Below are 18,978 nucleotides of genomic sequence, written 5' to 3'. Positions count from 1 at the left end.
CTGCTTCACATCTCCCAGGTCATTCCCTCCCTGTGTGATGGTGGTATTGTTGAACTGGTTGATCCTCATTGTCTTGGTCTTTCTCTTGTTAACGCTCAGTCCAGTCACTGAGGAAGTTTAGTCTAGTGTTTCTTTCATGCTTTCATGTTGGAGTGAAAGGAGGGCGACATCATCAAAAGAAAACAATGTCCTCTAGCTGTTCAAAAAGTGTCCACTGAATGACTCATTGATGGCACATCAAATGGCAAGACTTCATCACAAATGAGGAACTTCGGAACAGAGCAAGACAAGAACCAACTGACAGTGAAATCAAGAGAAGAAAGTGGGGATGGCAAGGCCACACTTTCAGAAAACCATCCTCCAGCATAGTCCATCAAGCTCTCACATGAAACCTGCAAGGAATATACAAAAGAGGAAGACCTCAGATGTCATGGAGAAGGTCTACTGAGATTGAAGAACAACAACTGAGGTCATCCTGGAGCCAGCTAGAAGTTTTGTCCCAAGACAGAGTGAAGTGGAGGAAACTGGTAGATGACCTATGCTCCACACGGACTACAAAGGTTAAGTAGTAGTAGTAGCAGCAGCACCATGAACTGAGAACTCAGAAGCTATATGATTAGTAGTTGTATTGTTTTTGTACTGTGACTCTATAGTCGTGTCTACACGTGCACGCTACTTCGAAGTAGCGGCACTAACTTCGAAATAGCGCCCGTCACAGCTACACGTGTTGTGCGCTCTTTCGATGTTAACATCGATGTTAGGCGGCGAGACGTCGAAGCCGCTAACCCCATGAGGAGATGGGAATAGCGCCCTACTTCGACGTTCAACGTCGAAGTAGGGACCGTGTAGTCGTTGCGTGTCCCGCAACTTCGAAATAGCGGGGTCCGCCATGGCGGCCATCAGCTGAGGGGTTGAGAGATGCTCTCTCTCCAGCCCCTGTGGGGCTCTATGGTCACCGTGTGCAGCAGCCCTTAGCCCAGGGCTTCTGGCTGCTGCTGCTGCAGCTGGGGATCCATGCTGCATGCACAGGGTCTGTAACCAGTTGTTGGCTCTGTGTATCTTGTGTTGTTTAGTGCAACTGTGTCTGGGAGGGGCCCTTTAAGGGAGCGGCTTGCTGTTGAGTCCGCCCTGTGACCCTGTCTGCAGCTGTGCCTGGCACCCTTATTTCGATGTGTGCTACTTTGAGGTGTAGACGTTCCCTCGCAGCGCCTATTTCGATGTGGTGCTGCGCAATGTCGATGTTGAACATCGACGTTGCGAGCCCCGGAGGACGTGTAGACGTTATTCATCGAAATAGCCTATTTCGATGTTGCCACATCAAAATAGGCTACTTCGATGTAGGCTTCACGTGTAGACGTAGCCTATCAGATATCACAAGCTGAACAGGCTTCTGCGAATCACCTGTTGTATCAGAAGGTGTGCTCTGTGAACCTCCTCATTGCCTGTTCTTCCCTGTGTACTGTGGGTGGTAAGTAATGCCTGTGATCTACTGCCTCTGCCAGCTGTGAGTTACCTTGCATAGGGTGAATTTTCTGATGGCCATTTCTGGCAAGTTCAAGTCCACATGAGCAGCACAAAGTTGACTTTGTCTATTGAAGAATCTGGTTTGTTGTCCTACTAAATGTTTTTCTTCTCCATTTAGTAACAAATGCTTCTTGAAATTCACCATGACGGGAACACCAACAGCTATAAGACTGTTTAATAATGTAGTATCTGGATTTTCTTTAAAACCCTGCCAACTTGCTCAAACAGGTAACTATTTGCATTTCTGATGATGTAACTTAAATTGAAAGGAAATGGAATAACACAGTCTCATGTGCAGAAGTCATATGCATGACATAAGAAGACAGATGTATCAACTCATTCCTTTTTGCAGAACCTGTAGCTAGAAGTCTAAGTCAGCAAACATCCAACTACAGGTTCTGACTCTTTCAACTTTCTTATCTTGTCATTGCTATGGGAAATGCCTTCTGAGGTTAAGATCTAAAACATTCGCTTTTGTACTTTACCTTTGTATCATAGGTGGAAAAATTTAAGGTAAAATTCCATCAAAGTCAGAAGATGGGGAATAGACTAAGATTTGCTGCCTCAGATTGTGTGCAGCATACACTCATGGGGCTTGGCTGCACTGCTGCTTAAGTTAATTTAACTTAGGGCTCTAAAGGGTGTGTAAAAGCCTTCCTCCAAGAAACATACGTTACATAGACTTACAGTGGTTGTCCACACAGTGTTATGTAGGCAAGAGAAATTCTTCTCTAACACAGATTCTATTATGCTGATGGGAGAGCACTCTCCCATTAGCATAGCATGACTTCACCAGATATGCAGAGGGGCCAAAGGACTTGCTGGGAACCTGGGCAAGGTGGCTGGGGGGGCTAGCTCCATGCTCCTGGAAGGGGCGGGGCTGATGACAGCTAACCTTCAGAGCCATCCAGAGCATGACATGTGATGCTCCGATGGTGATTTAAACGGCCCAGGGCTCTGGCTGCCATTGCTGCTGTGGTAGTGGGGGTGGTGGCTGAGACCAATGGGCCCTTCTGAATTGCCAGGCCCTGGGGAAACTGCCCCTTTGCATCCCTTGTCATCAGCCCCGCAGATCTGCTGTAGTAGTGCTGTAGTGTAGTGTAGTGTAGCCCTCAAAGACTTAAAACTGACTACAGAATAAGTTTTCTATGAAATATAGGCAACCTGTTGCTAAGCGTAATATACCAAGGGATCCTGTTCCTGCACTCCAGGCAAAATTCTCAGGTCTGCAGGCTCAGATTCTGGGTATTATTTTTTCAGGTCTGTAAGTGATTGTACACGTCATATTGCCTGGCTTTCTGTTCTCTTAGCTATGGTACTGTTCGTTGCCATGCGCTGTCCTCATTCACAGATTCATGGACTCCCAAGGCCACAAGTGGCCTCTGTGGTCGTCTGTCTAGTCTGAACTCCTGTATAGTGCAGTCCATTGAACTTCCTTCACTAGAAATCTCTCCTGCTAATCCTAACACCATTTTATATTACTTCATCTTTCTGTTATTTGTCTTTTTTTCTGGACTAGAGTGTCTTATCAGACTCCACTATTCCCATTATAGAAATACCTGGAAACTATGTCAAAAATGGTGTAATCCACCTCTTCACAGTATTAAAATGAGCAATGATGACACTTGCTCACTAAAGCGCAGAAGATAAAGAAAGGTCACGGATAAGGGAGAAGATGTTAAGAAGTATCATGTGAGTCCATACCAGCTGCACAGAAGGAGCAACTAAAGAATGTCTTTTTGCAGTATCCTGTTTTTACTGCATGTTAGATAGACACGCAGAGATATAGGAGACATTCCACTGGCATTTATCAAATCATAGATTGGAGGCTAAAATATATGGCAATAAAATATGTTCTTGAGAGTGAGAAAAAATGGAGACCAATTTTAAATCTTATCAAAAAAATTGCATGTGTTACAGTAGTAGTGTAGCTATCACAACTATCCTGAAATCAAACTGCTAAATACATTTGTAAAATGTGTTTTTTTTTTCTTTTGTGCCTTGAAATGAATGAAGTGCAAAGGCAGCTCTTTTTGAAGATGTTCATAAAATGTGATTTTTTAAAAATATTATGATATCCTTCAAATAAGGGAAAACTAATGAAGCCTTTGTATACATGCATCCCACTATCCTGATATCAGAAGTTACTAGAATTTAGATTATTTTTTCTTCTTTCATACAGATTGTCGTATGGACATTTTTCAACACACAGACTTTTCAGGAATTAAGCTTTCAAGTGTTTTCAGCCCGGATACCTTTGTATGTCAAACAATTTGTACTTACTATCCAACCTGCTTATTCTTTACTTATTTTACCAGTGAATGGGAAGTAGAAACTCAAAGGTGAATATGGCAATTAATTTAAAAATTCTAATTAGAAGTATTAAAATTCTTATGCCCATTTGAATAACAATGAAAGTTCTGTTAACATAGCTGTGGAAATGTTCAATAAACAATATCACTCAGTAAACTACAGCTTTATAAATGTTTTAGTCATATGTGTAGGAACCAAAGTAATCTTTCAAAGGGCCAAGTTCTTTTCTCAGATGTGCACAGGGGGCTGTTATTGAAATCACATATCTAGAGGCTGTCCTAGAAAAGTTAATCAGAAAATACCCATCAAAGAGGGAATGAATGTGTAGTTCTCCTAAATAATCAAATTCAAACTCTTATCAAACATTTTAAACAGGTTTTTGAAGCTGAGTCTCCAAAGCCCATCTCTTTCTCTCAGGGCTTCAGAGCCCAAGCTGAAGCCTGAGCAGCAATTTCAAAGCTCTGTCTATACAGTCATTTTCGGAGCCCTAGTGCGAACCCTGTTAACCCAAGGCTTTCAGTCCGAGTTGGGGAAATTGCTGATACAGGCTGTGTAGACAAACCCATAGAGTCAATGTGAAAAAATGGTTGAAGTTGCCATTTGAAGGGTGCATGTGGGAACCAATGAGCAAGACTGTGTTGGAAGGCTGTAGCTCCAAGTGCATGCCAAATGCCATACCCTTACTGGAATACAGAGAGGGACCATAGGTCTTGAAGAACCTCTGGTTACAGGTAAGTACAAACAAGAGTGAAGGCTGTGCAGACCTTAACCTCGCTCCTTTGTGCGTAATCCCATTACATGCAATTCTGAATAACACAGCCATGTGCCATTTTTCAAAACACTGCCATATCCTTTTTTTCTAGCACTTTAGCTATCATAATATGAAACTTTAGCATTCCCTTTATATGTTTTTTTTTCAAAAATGTAGGACAGCATATATTAAATAAAGGAGTGTCCTGTAATAGGACTTGGAAATTTGCTGCTTTGCAAAACCTCAAAATTGCACCTCAGTTAGCACAGTGCAATGCTATGCCCATTCAACCAATATCTAATTTCTCTAGCACCAAGTGGTGAAATTCAGTTTGACTTACAGTTTGAGGGGCATTTAGTTTTGCACATCAGTATTAGGACATGTTCAGTGATTTCATGTTATTAAATTTATTTTATTTAGCTACTATTGACACTATTTTACATTTTTCTTTTAGAAATCTGTGTCTTCTTCAAATCTCAAGAAGCGGACTGCCGACAGCACCTGTGCAAAGAGAAAATGCTATGTCTGGTTTTAGTCTTCTAAACTGCAAAAGATCTTCTCCTGGTAAAGCATGCATTACAATAAAAACCCCATCAATTTCAAATGGTTGATTTCACTATGCAATAGAAATATTAGTTTGAGAATGGAATACCAGAGAAGGGAACAGATTGATTTATTGACATATGCAACCTTAATGCTTTCCAGCCTGCCATTTCCGCACTTACACTGACACCAACTTTTTGGGAGATGAATTGAATGTTACGTATGTTAAAGGGCACCAAGCTTGTCAGCAAGTTTGTACAGACACAATCCGCTGCCAGTTTTTTACTTATTTTCCACAGCGAGAATCATGCAACAAGGAAGAGTAAGATATTTTTTGTAATGTTTTGAAATTTTCTAAAGAAGTCATACAGCAAATGTATTAGGTAAAAATTATAACTCGATCTCTTTGTTCATTTTGTCAACAGCAAATGCAAATGCTACTTGAGAATGTCCTCAAATGGCTCCCCAACTGGAATAGTGCACGAGGAAGGAAAAATCTCTGGCTACTCATTAAGGTTATGTAAAAGAAAACTCAGCACTGGTAAGCAAATGTTTCGTTTAAAAAAGCTGTGATGAGCTAATGGGCTAAATTCCTCGATTGTGTATGGCTCCATAGACGTCAATACGAGTCAACCCAATTACAGGTTGAACATCTCTAATCTGGCATCTTCAGGACCTGACCGGTGCCAGACAAAAGAATTTGCTGGACCAAAGGAGGTCGATATTGTCTAGCACATTACCAACACTTCCACTGCTTACTGGGCTCTTGGAAGATGTTTAGGGGTAAATTATAGCTAAATAACAGCATAGAACACTGAGAGGCAGGATAGGTGGCTGTAACCAAACTTTATGGGACTATGGGAAACTTGACCGTACCTATGATAAGTGGTCATCCAGCTAACTAAAATCACTCTGGATTACAGATGTTGCCAGGTGAGAGTTGTGGATTGTCCAGGTTGTGGATTCAGGAGGTTCAACCTGTCCTGCCATTAATCAAGTAACTGCTATATTTTCCTATGAATAGTCCCAGAAAGTGTTATTTCACAAGAGTGGAAGAATTTGGTGATAAATATTGCAGAAAGTGTTAAAACAATAGATGTGCACTGACATCATCCACATAAAGGGATCAGAATTCAGTAGGCCTCACTCTCTCTTAGTACATAGCTATTGGTCCAGATTTGGTGAAATTCCAGTGGTGGGTAAAATGTTTCCAACATGCAGGTTGTATATCATTTGCAGACCAGTTTTGAATCTTTTGGGATGCAAACCACTAAATAAAGCTGTCCAGGCTATTAATTCTTTCTACAGTGTGTAGGCAGCCACAAAAACAGCATAGAAGAGTTGTTGGAGGGACTGATTCTTTCCCTGGTGAGTGGCCGTGGCAAGTGAGTTTGCAAGTCAAATTATCTACTCAGAGACATCTCTGTGGAGGGTCAATAATCAGCAACCAGTGGATTCTTACAGCTGCACATTGCACTGATAAGTGAGTACTACTAATAATGAAATTAATTAGTCTAAGACTTTTCTGATGCAATGTGAGATCTCACTTGGCATCTGTCTTTTACAAAAAATAGGAATAGGGTGGGTATTTTAACGAAATTAAAAGGTGATATTTTGAAAGCAAAAAATTCAGGTTCCCATAGCAATGGGAGGTCAACAACATGTAGAGTTTTGTATTGCTCCAGCAAACCACCACAATATTAGCACTATTGTCCTATGTAAGAACATACTTCCTGTACCAATTTTCAGGGATATGTAAGTCCTTTTAAACCACATGGACTGAAATTTTTCAAGCTTATTTTCAGCTCAAAGGTGAATTTCACTGGAAAATGTTGTCAGGTTCTCTGTGGCCACTAAACCTTAAGTGTGATTAAAAAGTAATTTTTTTTTCCCAAAGAACTTTGTGCTTGGATGGCTTTTACTGAAGACAAGATTTGTCATAGACTTAGACATTAATGGAGATTATTGTCTTAGACATGATTAAAAAAACTTTGCCTACAATTAAAGTGTTGAATAATTCCATGCAGCATTTAATATGAGATGTGTGATAATTTCAGGGGTTACTCTAACCAGTTCTAATCGACAACAGCTGGTAATAGCCCCTATGCTCTGGTTGCCAGTTGATAATCGGTAGAATACAGCATCACTGTATCCATGCCCTCTTCTTTCTGCAGCAAACATCCCCCAACTCTGTCTGTGAGACATGGGAACTAACTCTTTGCTAATTGATGAGTCTGCCATGCTAGGGGACTTCTCAGATGGCAAGATCTGGTAACTTTCCATTCTGATGGCCTGGTGGGGTGCCACAGAGCAGAAGCACTTCAGAGATTCTGGCCAACTCTCTTTAAAACTTCCTGGAAATAGGGACTTACTTTTTCACTAATCTCTATAGCATAATTACTAGGATGTTACATTTGAAATGCTTCAATTTAAGTGACTCATTGTGTTGCCTATCCCTCTTCTAAAACTTCTTTGCAAGAATCATTTCTATATTCTAATTAGTAGTGGCTTGAAAAATTATCCTGGAATGTAGTGCATCCAGAAAGTACTGAATGCGCTACAGTTTCATAGAAACATACTTTTAATTGTTGACAGATTTGTGAGTGCACATGAAGCCATTAATATTTTGAAGACCAGATATACATGACTGATAATGAGCTGTTCCCGTTGCCTCCTTGTGTTGTCTGTATTTTAAAAAAAGGAGCTCATCTTGTCATTTCCTGATGAAAGTGCTGTTTCTGGATACTGTTCTAGTTCTGTGGGAACCATGCTGCACAGGAAGCAGGAGACAGGTGACAGGACCTCAGACTCTTATTCTGCAAATAGTCTTCCCAAAGGGTGTCAAAACCTGGCCCAGAGTGACTAATCTAGTGGTTTAAAGATTATCTTTACATGCATGTTATCAGAATTTTAAAGGAGTAGAATCTTAAGAATATTTTAAAAGACAAGAGGGCATCCCATTAAACGAAATACCGTAAACCCTCAAGATGTGCGATTTCACTAAACTCACATTAATGTGAGTTGAGGGCAACTCAAAATCCCACTCCTCCTGACCCTGGCTCAACCCCTCCAGCCTTGCGTGGCCCCAGCTCAAGCCTCCCCACAGCCCTGCTCACCACCTTTTCATGGCTCAGGCTCACCAATCCCCTGCGCGCAGCTCCTGTTCTATCTGCTTGCCCCAGTTCAACCCCCTGGCCTCAGTTCAACTCCTCCCTGCCTGTGGCTCTGGCTAAACCCCACCCACCCCAGTTCAACCCCTGCAGCTGCCTTTCATGGTCCCAGCCCACCACCAGGCTTAACCCTTTCCAACTATCCCCCTGAAACCCTAAGGCTTACTTTCCAAAAGGAGCTCCAGGTGCTCCTGCTGCTTCCCCAACTGCAGAACGTGTGTTCTACCAGAGGAAAAGCCACCCCTTAACTTATGCAGAATTTGGGTTACATGAATGGAACCCTCACATAAATCGAGGGCCTACTGTATCGATTTTCTCTGTTCATGGTCAATTAACTGGTATTTGTCAGTTTACATATAAACTTTCTGTAGAAAATCAACTCAGGATAATTTATGGTACTTATTTTTACTCTTTCTGAACTTTTAATGGTGATGTAATACTATAATATGAAATTGAATATAATCATACAAAGTAACTAGTATCTCCACTCATATGGAATTTGAATCTAGCAACATGAATTGAAATGTTTCATATGACTCTGCTTAATTACATTTTTGCCTCTACATTTACAGTAGTATTTTTAGTGGTAAGATGAATCCTTGGGTATACCCTACTGGAATTTATATTTCCAATTCTCTTTTAGTTAATAAAAATGGCACACTGAATTCAATGGAAAGACTTCTATTGGCTTCAGTGGAGTTTGGATCAGCACTAAAAAAGGAAAATTAGGAGAGAAGAGAATAAAAAAGATTGCAAGGGACAGCTAGAAATAAGATTTAAAAGCATTTGAAAGAATGAGACTGGGAATATAAAGGAATGGGAAAGCTGATGTGAAGATGGGAATATAAATGAGAAGTGGAAGAGGAGAAATGCAGATCAGAGGAGAGGGAAGAGCTGAATCTCTTTTAGTTTGACTCTGTCAAAATAGTGCGATGGAAAAAATGGCATCAATCAGTGTTGTCCTCTGTGCAGCCAGGGGTAATTGAAAACATGGACACCTGCAAACAATATAAAATGGTGAATTATTCAAACCTGATATTTCTTTTTTTCCTTTAGTCTTGAGAATCCCAACCTTTGGCGTGTTTATGCTGGCATTTTAAAGCTCTCAGAAATAAAAGAGGACACACCATTCTTTGGAGTCCAAGAGATTATTATTCACTCTCAATATGTGGCCGCAGATACTGGATATGACATTGCCTTAATGAAACTTGATAAGCCCATGAATTTTACAGGTACTTAGAATGTTGCGTTACAGAAAAGTATTCTTCTAAATTTGGAAGCCTGTCTGGGTGACCTAATGGTAGTTCTAAGCAGTGCTGTGTGTGAAGACAGAGTTCCTTCACTCAAATGTACAACTGATGGGTTCAGAGGGGTTTCAGAAAATGGGAAATGGGCAACGGGATAGATCACGCGATGACTAGCTGGTCTGTTCATTCTCTTTGGGGCATTTGGTGTTGGCCACTCTCAGAAGATAGGATGTGAGGCTCAGTGGGCATTCAGTTGGATCCAGCATGACTGCTCTGATGTTCTTGTGAGTGTCAGCCTGTCCACCGTGGACAGGACCATGGGGGTACTGTACACTCTGTAGGGAGATGCTTAAGGAGGAAAATAGCATCAGAGCATCAGTGGGGACACAAAGAACCTTGATGTTAAATCTTTGTTCTGACTAAATTAATACTTTTAATGATTTTTTTAGATTTACAATGGCCCATATGCTTGCCATCAAAAGAAAAAAGCAACACAATGTATACCAACTGCTGGGTGACCGGATGGGGTTACAGAAAAGAACAAGGTACAAACATTTATTTAACCCATGAATACCTGTCTTGTCAAGGATGATGTCATGCCAATAACCCATCAACAGAGACTGAAGCTTCATCTACACGTAGGCAGTGCATTTGCTCACTATTTCACTTATATGAGCTCTCACCAAAATGTGTGTGCACAAATGAGACTAATTCCTAAACTACCAGGGTGACCATCCATCCTGTTTTGGGCAGGAGAGCCCTGTGTTTCGGGTGCCACCCTGGCATCCTGATTTATTTTGTCAAAGGGGCTAATTGCTCCTCATTTCACTTTTTCCTGAGGACAGGTGGCTGCTGCCTGATTCTGGCTTCCCGCAGCTGGGGGAACCGGGAGCCAGACCAGTGTGTCAGCCATCTGGCTTCCCCTGGCTAGAGAAACCAGACCAGCATGGCTGCCACTCAGCTTTCTCAAGTTGGGGGGAAGCTGGGAGCTGGCCCAGTGTGGCTACCACCTGGCTTCCCCCAGCTGGGGGAACCAGACTGGTACTGGGTGTGGGGAGCCGGGAGCCAGAACAGTGAGGCGGTGTGGCTCCTGCCCACCTTCCCACGGCTGGGGGAAGCCAGGAGCTTCACTGTTGGGGCAGCAGCCCTGTTCCCAGTGCTCCAAGTCATGGGGCAGCTGAGAGCCGCAGCCACTCCCCACAACCACATCCATCAGGGAGGCAGTCCTCACAGCGAAGCCATTGCCTGACTTTGGCTTCCAGTGACCATCCGTCCCATTTTGATGGGAATGGTGTCATTCCCCCATGTCCTGTATTTTACTGCGGGAGATATGGTCACCCTATAAAGTACACAGGGACCTTTACATTTAAGTTTTGTACAATTTCTTTTAGATGCCTTACTGATGTTGCAATCATTTGAGTGCAATTTATTACTTGTGTGGCATCACTTCACATTGTGTGCTCATTGCATTCCCAACAAGTCACAAATATACTGACATACCCTGATGGAAATAATGGGTAAATGAAGCCAATTGATTGGCCCATAGGTTATCCATCGCATGGTGCATTCAACTCTGTATCTAGGGCGTGGTCCTTCAGAACACCTACACATCTTAGTAATTTTTTTTTGCATAGAGGTAGGTTGAGAACTCCTTCTTCACCCTAGCAACGAGTTATTCACATTCATGTTTCCTCTGAATCCAGAGTGACCACTGATGAGGAGGTGGTCCACAATTAGCCTAGTGACTCAAGGCACTTCAACAAATCTCCGCTATCACAGCAGGAAGTAGAGTGGGGAATATGTTAAATACAGGCTCTCAGAATAGATGATAGGGTGAAGCTCTTCTTCTTGCAGAGTCTAGAGTGAGGGAAAATGAGCTGATTGGCTGGCTGGAGTGTCAGTCATCAAGAGAGATGGGAGGATTATCCCTTCCTCCCAAAGGATTCTTGGTAGGGGAGCCCTTTTTGAAGCTCCTCAGTTTCCAGTAGAGAGTCATTAGGAAGGGTCACTTGGAGGAACCTCAACCTGCTGTAGTTGTGTTGTGGAATATATTTCTTCCTTAAAAACATTTTAAAACCTGAGATTTTTTATTTTTTTAAGAACCCCACTGAGCTGGGTCTTGCTGCTTATTGGATCACCGTACTGCTGCACTTTGCCACAATTCCAGCCGACGAAAGCTTATCCCCACATAAATGGGTTAGTCTTTAAGTTGCCACAAAACTCCTTGCTTTTGCTTATTCCAGTTTTACATGGGTAATGCTTTTGGTTTTATTAGTGGCACATTCTTCTTTCATGTTGGTGATGATCAGATTAAGGGGTAGGATGTTGTTAAAGAAAATTGTATCATGATCTTTATTACAGTTATTGCCAACAGCTTCTTTTAAGCTCCCTCTACAAAGTGAGTAGCCCAGACTTAAACAACTTCAAGTTTATTGACTTGTTATCGGTTCAGGCTCCTGGAAGACTTCGTCCCTCTCTGGGTCGGTGGGCAGCCATTCTGCCCCATTGCCACGGGTACTACAACAACCCCCAAGTTAACAGTTCTGGGATTCCCACCTTGCGTCAGGTGGGTGAGAGGCGACAGTTCAAAGCCACCACCTTGTTTCAGGCGGATGCTGGGGAAATTAGCTCAGGGCAACAGCAAGCCAACAGTCTCAATGGGACCGGCCCCAGCGCAGGGCAGGCGACAAAACACACAGTCTCAGGCAACTCAGGCCCTAGCTCAGGGTGGGGTCACCAACATGTGGTTCACCCGGTTCCAGAGGCACCCCAGCCCTGGTGCAGGGCAGGACATGCAAACAGTCTGACAGTCCAGGCCCTAGCTCAGGGCAGGGCAGCAAACCACAGTTCACAGGTTGTCTCCTTGCTCAGGAGACTGCAGGCACTTCCTCTGCCTTGGCAGAGTGGAGGAGACTGCCACCCAGTACTGGGGTGACAAGGGAATCCTTTGGGAGGAAGGGATAATTCTCCTCTCCTCCCTTGTCTCTCTTGATGACTGATAGCCTAGCCAGCCAATCAGCTCATTTTCCCTCCCTCTAGGCTGTACAAGAGGAAGGTGGGGGTCACTTTTTTTTTTAAGCTACTTTCCTCTCCAAACCCAGAGACAACAAGATTGAGCTATTTCTTGTTTGTATAGCTTGCAAAGAATAAAATATTTAAATCTTAAGTTATGCTATTACACAGGAGTTGTGCCTTCACCCAAGCTCTGACTCAGATTTGAGGGCTAATGTTTAGTGTAAAATTTTATTTGTGTCAATTCATCATATCTAGATTCTTAATCTAAAGACGAAGAAACTTCTCTCATGTTCAATGCGTGCACACGCAGCATTTGTATCTGTTTAAATAGCAGCATTCTCAGCACCATGCCTGTGGCAAGAGGGGATGTGAGATGCTGCTGCAATACAAGTACGTGGTTATTAATGATACACAGTGCTCACAACTACCCGCAAAAGCAGGTGTGTAGGCTGCAAATGACCCTCTCTTCACATTCTTGGGGACTAGTGGATTAAGAGCTAGCCACCCGGGGAAATTCTGAGGATTGCACAATAGCCAGATATGTTCGTTGTCAAATATGGTGTTGTAAAAGCTGTTGGCCACACAGTAAGTTGATGCAGATATGGAAAACAGGGTGGAGATTACTATGGTGCATAACTGCACTATCAGCATTGGTGCCACTGAATGCAGCATCCGTAGTGAGTGGCCTGTGATAGCAGATGCACCTCAATCCCACGCCTTAGCAGCAATACGGGGCGGTGTGGAGGATCCCACACATGCTTCACGGGGATAGACAGTGTGCCGAGTGTAAAGGACATTGAGCAGCACCAGAGAAGCAGTATGGTAAATTTAATATACACACACCATAGGCTGTTGTACCACACGCAAAGGCCATAATAAGTTTTACCAGGGCAGCCTAGTATGTGGCAAGACAAGCGACTAGAGGCAACTGTAAGTGATGATATACCTACACCTATACCTTTACCCCTTCTCCCATGAGGACTTAACTTGCCATCCCATACAGGCAATGAAATTACTGTGGATTTACACTGCTTTATCTGAACAGACTTTGCAAGTTCATGTTAAATGGGCTCGTGTTCAGTGGGCCTTCTTATAGCTCTACATTGGGATTCCTACAGTTTTATTTTTCTTATTTTGATACAACTAACACTTTGGTGGTCTTAGCCAGGTATTGTGTTGCTTACAGATGAAGTGCAAGATACGCTTCAGAAGGTTACTGTTCCTCTAGTGTCAAATGAAGAATGCCAGGCAAGATACCAGCAGGACAGAATAAATGACAAGATGCTATGTGCTGGCTATAGAGAAGGTGGAAAGGATGCTTGTCAGGTAATGGGACAACGAGTGCACAAACATGCCCTGTGTCCATCTGTCCTGCCTGTGTGTGTAGCCATCTGGTTCCTCCACTCTCCTGCCCCATGTCTGCTGCCCAGAGCAGCTTCCCAAGTGGCATGGTGACCCCCACCTTCCGTTGTTATCTTCAAATGGTTCCATGCTGTCCCCAGCAACAAGGCGGGGCAGTGGCTGAGCAGGAGCTGGCACTGGAGTACCCTGGGGGGTGGTAAGCTTTGTTATTGGGGGGATCACTGACCCCCACCGGTGCCTCTCCCCAGCAGCTCTCCATTAACCAGAACCTCCCAGTCCTTGGGCTGCCAGATATTAAAGAGTTTACTGTATTAACACATAGCTACAGCATAAGTTTTCACTTGCATCTGCCAAAAGCAAAGACAAAGATGGAACCCATTTCACTTAACACACAGGCACAATAATGCACCTGATTTTTGGCAAAGTAGCAGTGCAGAGGAGGTGCCTTTCTAATAGGAGACAAACCCAATCAAAAACTTATGCTGTATTTGCTCTTAGTCAAGAGACTGAGGACAAAGGGATGTTAAGATCAAGATCACAAGATCTGCAAGGTGCCCTCTTTTCTCTTTCTCTCTCACCAACATATGAAGGACAGAAAACTCTTAATTAAAAATGCAAACATGTATTTTTCAGTAGGCTTTAAACAAACAAATGGAGATATTGCTCAGGAGTCTGCTGAATGGTGCAAAGCAGAAATGTGTGTGACTGAGTGAAGAATAAATAGAAGTTAACTGAAACACGTAGCCCGATTCATTCCTGTACCCTAAGCTTGCAAGGTATTCAGGGCCGTAGTTTCCACTGAAATCATCTGGGGTTAAGCATTCAATAACTTGGTGGATCTGGGCTTGTGTTATGCAGTGCAATTCAATGGAAATTGCTGGTTTGTAAGGGAAGTGCTGTTACAAACCACACTTTTTCTTCTGTGATACAGGGAGACTCGGGTGGTCCATTATCATGCAAACATGAGGAAATCTGGTATGTGGTTGGCATTATAAGCTGGGGTGAAGGATGCGCTCGCCCGGAACAACCAGGTGTCTATACAAAAGTGGCTGAATATACAGACTGGATTCTAGAAAAAATCGAGTAGCATAAGAAAATTCTTTGAAGTGTTTGAATACTGAATGATAGAATGAAATAATCCTCAAAGCAATTTTGTGACATGTTGCAGTACTGTAAATTGTGGTCTTCCGTATTCTAAAACACAGCACATAGTTCTTTATTACTTTTCTGCCTTACTAAGCCCAACTTTATAATTGTATGTAATAAAAAGAGTAATAAAAATAAAACTCTGTTTTATAGAGTCATGATATGAAGTAATAAAGAATAAAACTGTTGATTTCCTTTGTCTGCACATTCAAACCAATAATCATTCTACTGATCCTGGCCCCTGTCCCACTGAGATCAGTGAGAGAGTTGCCTTTTCAGTGAGAGAAGGATCGCATGCTCTATGATAAGAAAGAGGCAAATGGACACAGATTCATGTGGGTTTCAGAAAAAAAAGGCATAATAGATGAAGGAGATTTTTGTTTGTTGCTTCCTCCTCAAGGTTCAATAGTCATTAGCTTCAGGCTGGGATTCAGTATCAAAACATTTTTCAGCTCCGTTCACGGGCTTACTGAGGCTCAGTTTGGTGATGAGAGGATTAGTTACCATTGGCAATGAGAGGAAGTTAATAAGGTAGAGATCATTTGTACAGGTTGAATCTCTTTAGTCCGGAACGCTCTCATCTGGCAACATCAGTAATACAGCATAATTTTAGTAAAATGGATGACCACTTCTCATGGGTGTGGCCAGATTTCCCCTGGCGCATAAAGTTTGTTTACACCCCCCAGTCCTGGCTCTTAGTGTTCTGTGCTGCAGTTTAGCTGTAGTTTACCCCTAAATGTCTTCCAAGAGCCCAGTAAGCATTGGAAGTGTTGGTAATGCTGCAAGACAATATTGACTCCTGTGGTTCAGCAAATTTTCTCATTTGGCACTGGTCAGGTCCCAAGAGCTCCAGATTGCAGAGGATTTTTCTTGTCAATCATGATTTTATGGGCTTTTATTGTTTCTTTTCCAGACTGAACAATCCCAGTCTTTTTTACTCTCTAGTCGTATGGAAGTGGTCCCATACTGTTCATCATACTTGCTGCCCTTCCCAGTGTCTTTTCCAGATCTAATGTATCTTTTTGGAGATGGGGCCCTTAGATGGGGATTCATGTATCTGCATTATGATATTTATTGTCTTCTTGAGCTCGTTCTTAATGACTCCTAATATTTTATTAGCCGTTTTTTTTACCACAGCTGCACATTGAACACTTCTATGCTGAAAACTACTCAGTGACTCCAGTATCTCCTTCTTGAGCAGTAACAGCTAATTTAGATGCCATAATTTTATATGTATAATTGGATTATGTTTTCTAGTGTGCATTACTGTGCACTTATTAACATTGAATTTCATCTGCCACTTTGTTGCCCAGGGACCCAGTTTTGAGATACTTTTGTAATGCTTTGAAGTCAGTTTTGGAGTTAACTGTCTTCAGTAATTTTGTATCATCTGCAAACTTTACCACCTCACTGCTCAACTTGTCTTCCAGATAATTTATGAATATGATAAACAGCACCGAACCCATTACCATTCTACTAGAGGACATCCCCCATACCCCATGACTGTTTTCTTTGCTTAACAGCCTTTGTGAGGGATCTTGTCAAAGGCTTTCTAAAGTATGAGCACACGATATCCATTCTATTACCCTTGTCCACATGCTTGCTGACACCCTCAAAGAATTTGAACAGATTAGTGAAGCATGATTTCCTTTTACAACACCGACAAATCAAGGTCATCTCTGTGTCTGATAATTCTGTCCTTTACTATAGCTTCAGCCAGTTTGCCTGATACTGATGTTAGGCTTACCAGACTTTAATTGTCTGGATAGTTTCTAGAGACATTTTAAAAAAAATTGCATTGCACTAACTATCTTCCGGTTATCTGGTACTGAGGATGGTTTGAGCGATAGGTTTCATAACACAGTTCATCTGCCATTTCATTTATTATTTACTTTGGAACTCTTGGGGCAATACCATCTGGCCTTGGTGATGTGGTGACTTGTTTTGATGCCCATGGACTTCTGGGTGATTTGTGGATTCCAGACACAATCAACAGCGATTAAGCTTACATGACCCAGTACTGAAATGGTCCTATTTACGTTTGAGGTAAGGCCATCATGTTTTGTGCACGGAATGAAAATAAGTGATCTATGTGCTGGAGGAGTCAAGGGAGACTGTTTTGAGAGCTATGATTTGATTCTAATTTGTTCTGATTCCTATGGACTATTTTGTAACCAGAAAAAACCCCCTGAGGTCATGCACCTCCCATGATGCAGCATAACTAGAAACCTGATTAAAGCATTGCTCAACTGTGAGACATCCTCTGATATTATTTTCTTTGTGCAATATACTGTACTGTGAGGATTGATAGCTTACAATTACTTGAGGAAGAATGTTGGTTACTTTATCTTTAAAATGCTGTTCTCCTTTTCACAAGCATATTTTGTGTGGCAGCTAACAGGTATATTTCACGGTTGGTACCGCAGCAAACTACTGTGAGGAGAATAGGCAGCAAGAAAGTATTTCTTGCAAATGCTGCAGGGCGCAGTATCTCACTATTAATGAGAGGGAAATTACTGTACAAAGTACACAGTGAAAAGTCTCTTGAATGTGTGTTCATTACAATCCCTGCTATTGTACTGTGACTAAGATTTAGTGATTAGAATAGGGAACAGGGACTTCAGGCTCTTGGGTTCTCTCGCAGATTTTGCAAATAGTTTTTCTGGCCGATATCGTCCCTTTGGTTGATGCAAGTTATTCTGGCATAAAGTTGCTACAGTTAGCACAGCACCTGTGTACATTCACATTTGGCTCCTTGTGCCACTATTGCATGCAGTCAACCAGCGGAGTTTGTGTTAAAGGCCATCTCTGGGGAGGGGAGCCGGGACCACCTCGCCCCAATCTGCCCCAGACATCAGCAGTTCCTGCTCCTGCTCTGCCCCAGGCAAACCTCACTCCACCCCATTCCCCAGCCCGTCTCTGCCAAGCACTAGAGCCTGGGGGATCAGGGAGGGGCCGAGCATCAGTTGCCGGGTCAGGCTTGCTCTTGCACTCGCAGGCAGTGGTGGCAAGCTCCCAGCCCCATTGCTCCACTTCTCACTGCTGCTGGTGAAGGTGGGGGGCAGTTCTATCCCTTCCTTCAAACCCCCTCCTACATTTCTGACATAAATACCAGCACCATGGACCAGGGAGAGCTAGGTGAACAGCTTCCACTCTTGCCTGATCTGGTAAGTGTGCCTAGAGGCTGCCTCACCTTGCAAAAGGAACAGGTGCTCCCTTTAGCTTAGTACTTAGGACACTCATCCAGCAGCTATTAGAACCCAATTCCATCCCCCACTCTGGCTGTTAAGAACAAGGGAGTTGAGAAGTAATTCCCTACCTTTCAGCTAAGTACCTAAAGATGGGATGGCAGAGTGGTGTCCACTCTCTGGCTTCAATGATTCTCAATTAGTTAAAGTGAGAAAACTTCAACAGGAGAGACTGAAGGAGGTTCACCTCAGAATAATCCATAATGCAGTGGCCCAGGCACTTGTCTGAGAGGTGGAGCTATCTACCTTTGAGTCTTTTTGCCTCCAAGAGGTGGAATTGCACCAGGAGAGGGAGTTGTTCCCACATCCTGGATTAATATCTGAACCACTGGCCTAAAAGTTATAAGGGAGCTGCTCCTCCTGCTCTTCAGTTTTTATAGGCAGGTGTTCAAGCTGCCTGACTCAGAAGAGTGGTTCCTGGTTGTGGATCACAAGCAGAGATAGGCACCTTCCCCACAGGCAAGATTTAGGTCATTAAATTTGTAGGAGGGGCAGGGGTAGGCAGCTGCTTGCCTAGTGTGCTGGCTTTTGTGGATTCCATTCTTGGGCTCTCTAGCTCTCCAGTTTTGTTTTGCTCTGAGCCTGGTTGGCTAACTCAGGGTTTGTGGAGCTCATTGTTCTTCCAATGCTTCTTTTATAGTTGCCTAAAATTAGTATGT

At 42.8% G+C, this 18,978-nt stretch overlaps 1 protein-coding gene across 5 annotated transcripts in view; it reads left to right on the top strand.

The window, feature by feature from the left end:
- The window catches only part of LOC142012522 (coagulation factor XI-like), a 41,154-nt gene extending 25,938 nt beyond the window's left edge, over positions 1 to 15,216 (top strand). The window contains exons 6-15 of one of the 5 annotated variants that reach the window (XM_074992887.1): positions 1,643 to 1,752; positions 3,707 to 3,866; positions 5,043 to 5,152; positions 5,294 to 5,453; positions 5,557 to 5,672; positions 6,440 to 6,614; positions 9,358 to 9,533; positions 9,998 to 10,093; positions 13,750 to 13,889; positions 14,857 to 15,216. In XM_074992887.1, coding sequence (XP_074848988.1) covers positions 1,643 to 1,752; positions 3,707 to 3,866; positions 5,043 to 5,152; positions 5,294 to 5,453; positions 5,557 to 5,672; positions 6,440 to 6,614; positions 9,358 to 9,533; positions 9,998 to 10,093; positions 13,750 to 13,889; positions 14,857 to 15,012 — 1,399 coding nt within the window. In that variant the 3' untranslated portion in view covers positions 15,013 to 15,216. Of the gene's footprint in view, positions 1 to 1,642; positions 1,753 to 3,043; positions 3,191 to 3,706; positions 3,867 to 5,042; positions 5,153 to 5,293; positions 5,454 to 5,556; positions 5,673 to 6,439; positions 6,615 to 9,357; positions 9,534 to 9,997; positions 10,094 to 13,749; positions 13,890 to 14,856 lie in introns of those variants that run through there. The other 4 variants (XM_074992886.1, XM_074992888.1, XR_012645382.1 and 1 more) reach the window with 4 other exon arrangements.
- The last annotated feature ends 3,762 nt before the right edge of the window (positions 15,217 to 18,978 follow it).

This window comes from Carettochelys insculpta, chromosome 4 (assembly GCF_033958435.1).
Source record: "Carettochelys insculpta isolate YL-2023 chromosome 4, ASM3395843v1, whole genome shotgun sequence".
Taxonomy (NCBI): domain Eukaryota; kingdom Metazoa; phylum Chordata; order Testudines; family Carettochelyidae; genus Carettochelys; species Carettochelys insculpta.
This window is presented reverse-complemented; position numbering and strand designations above follow the sequence as displayed.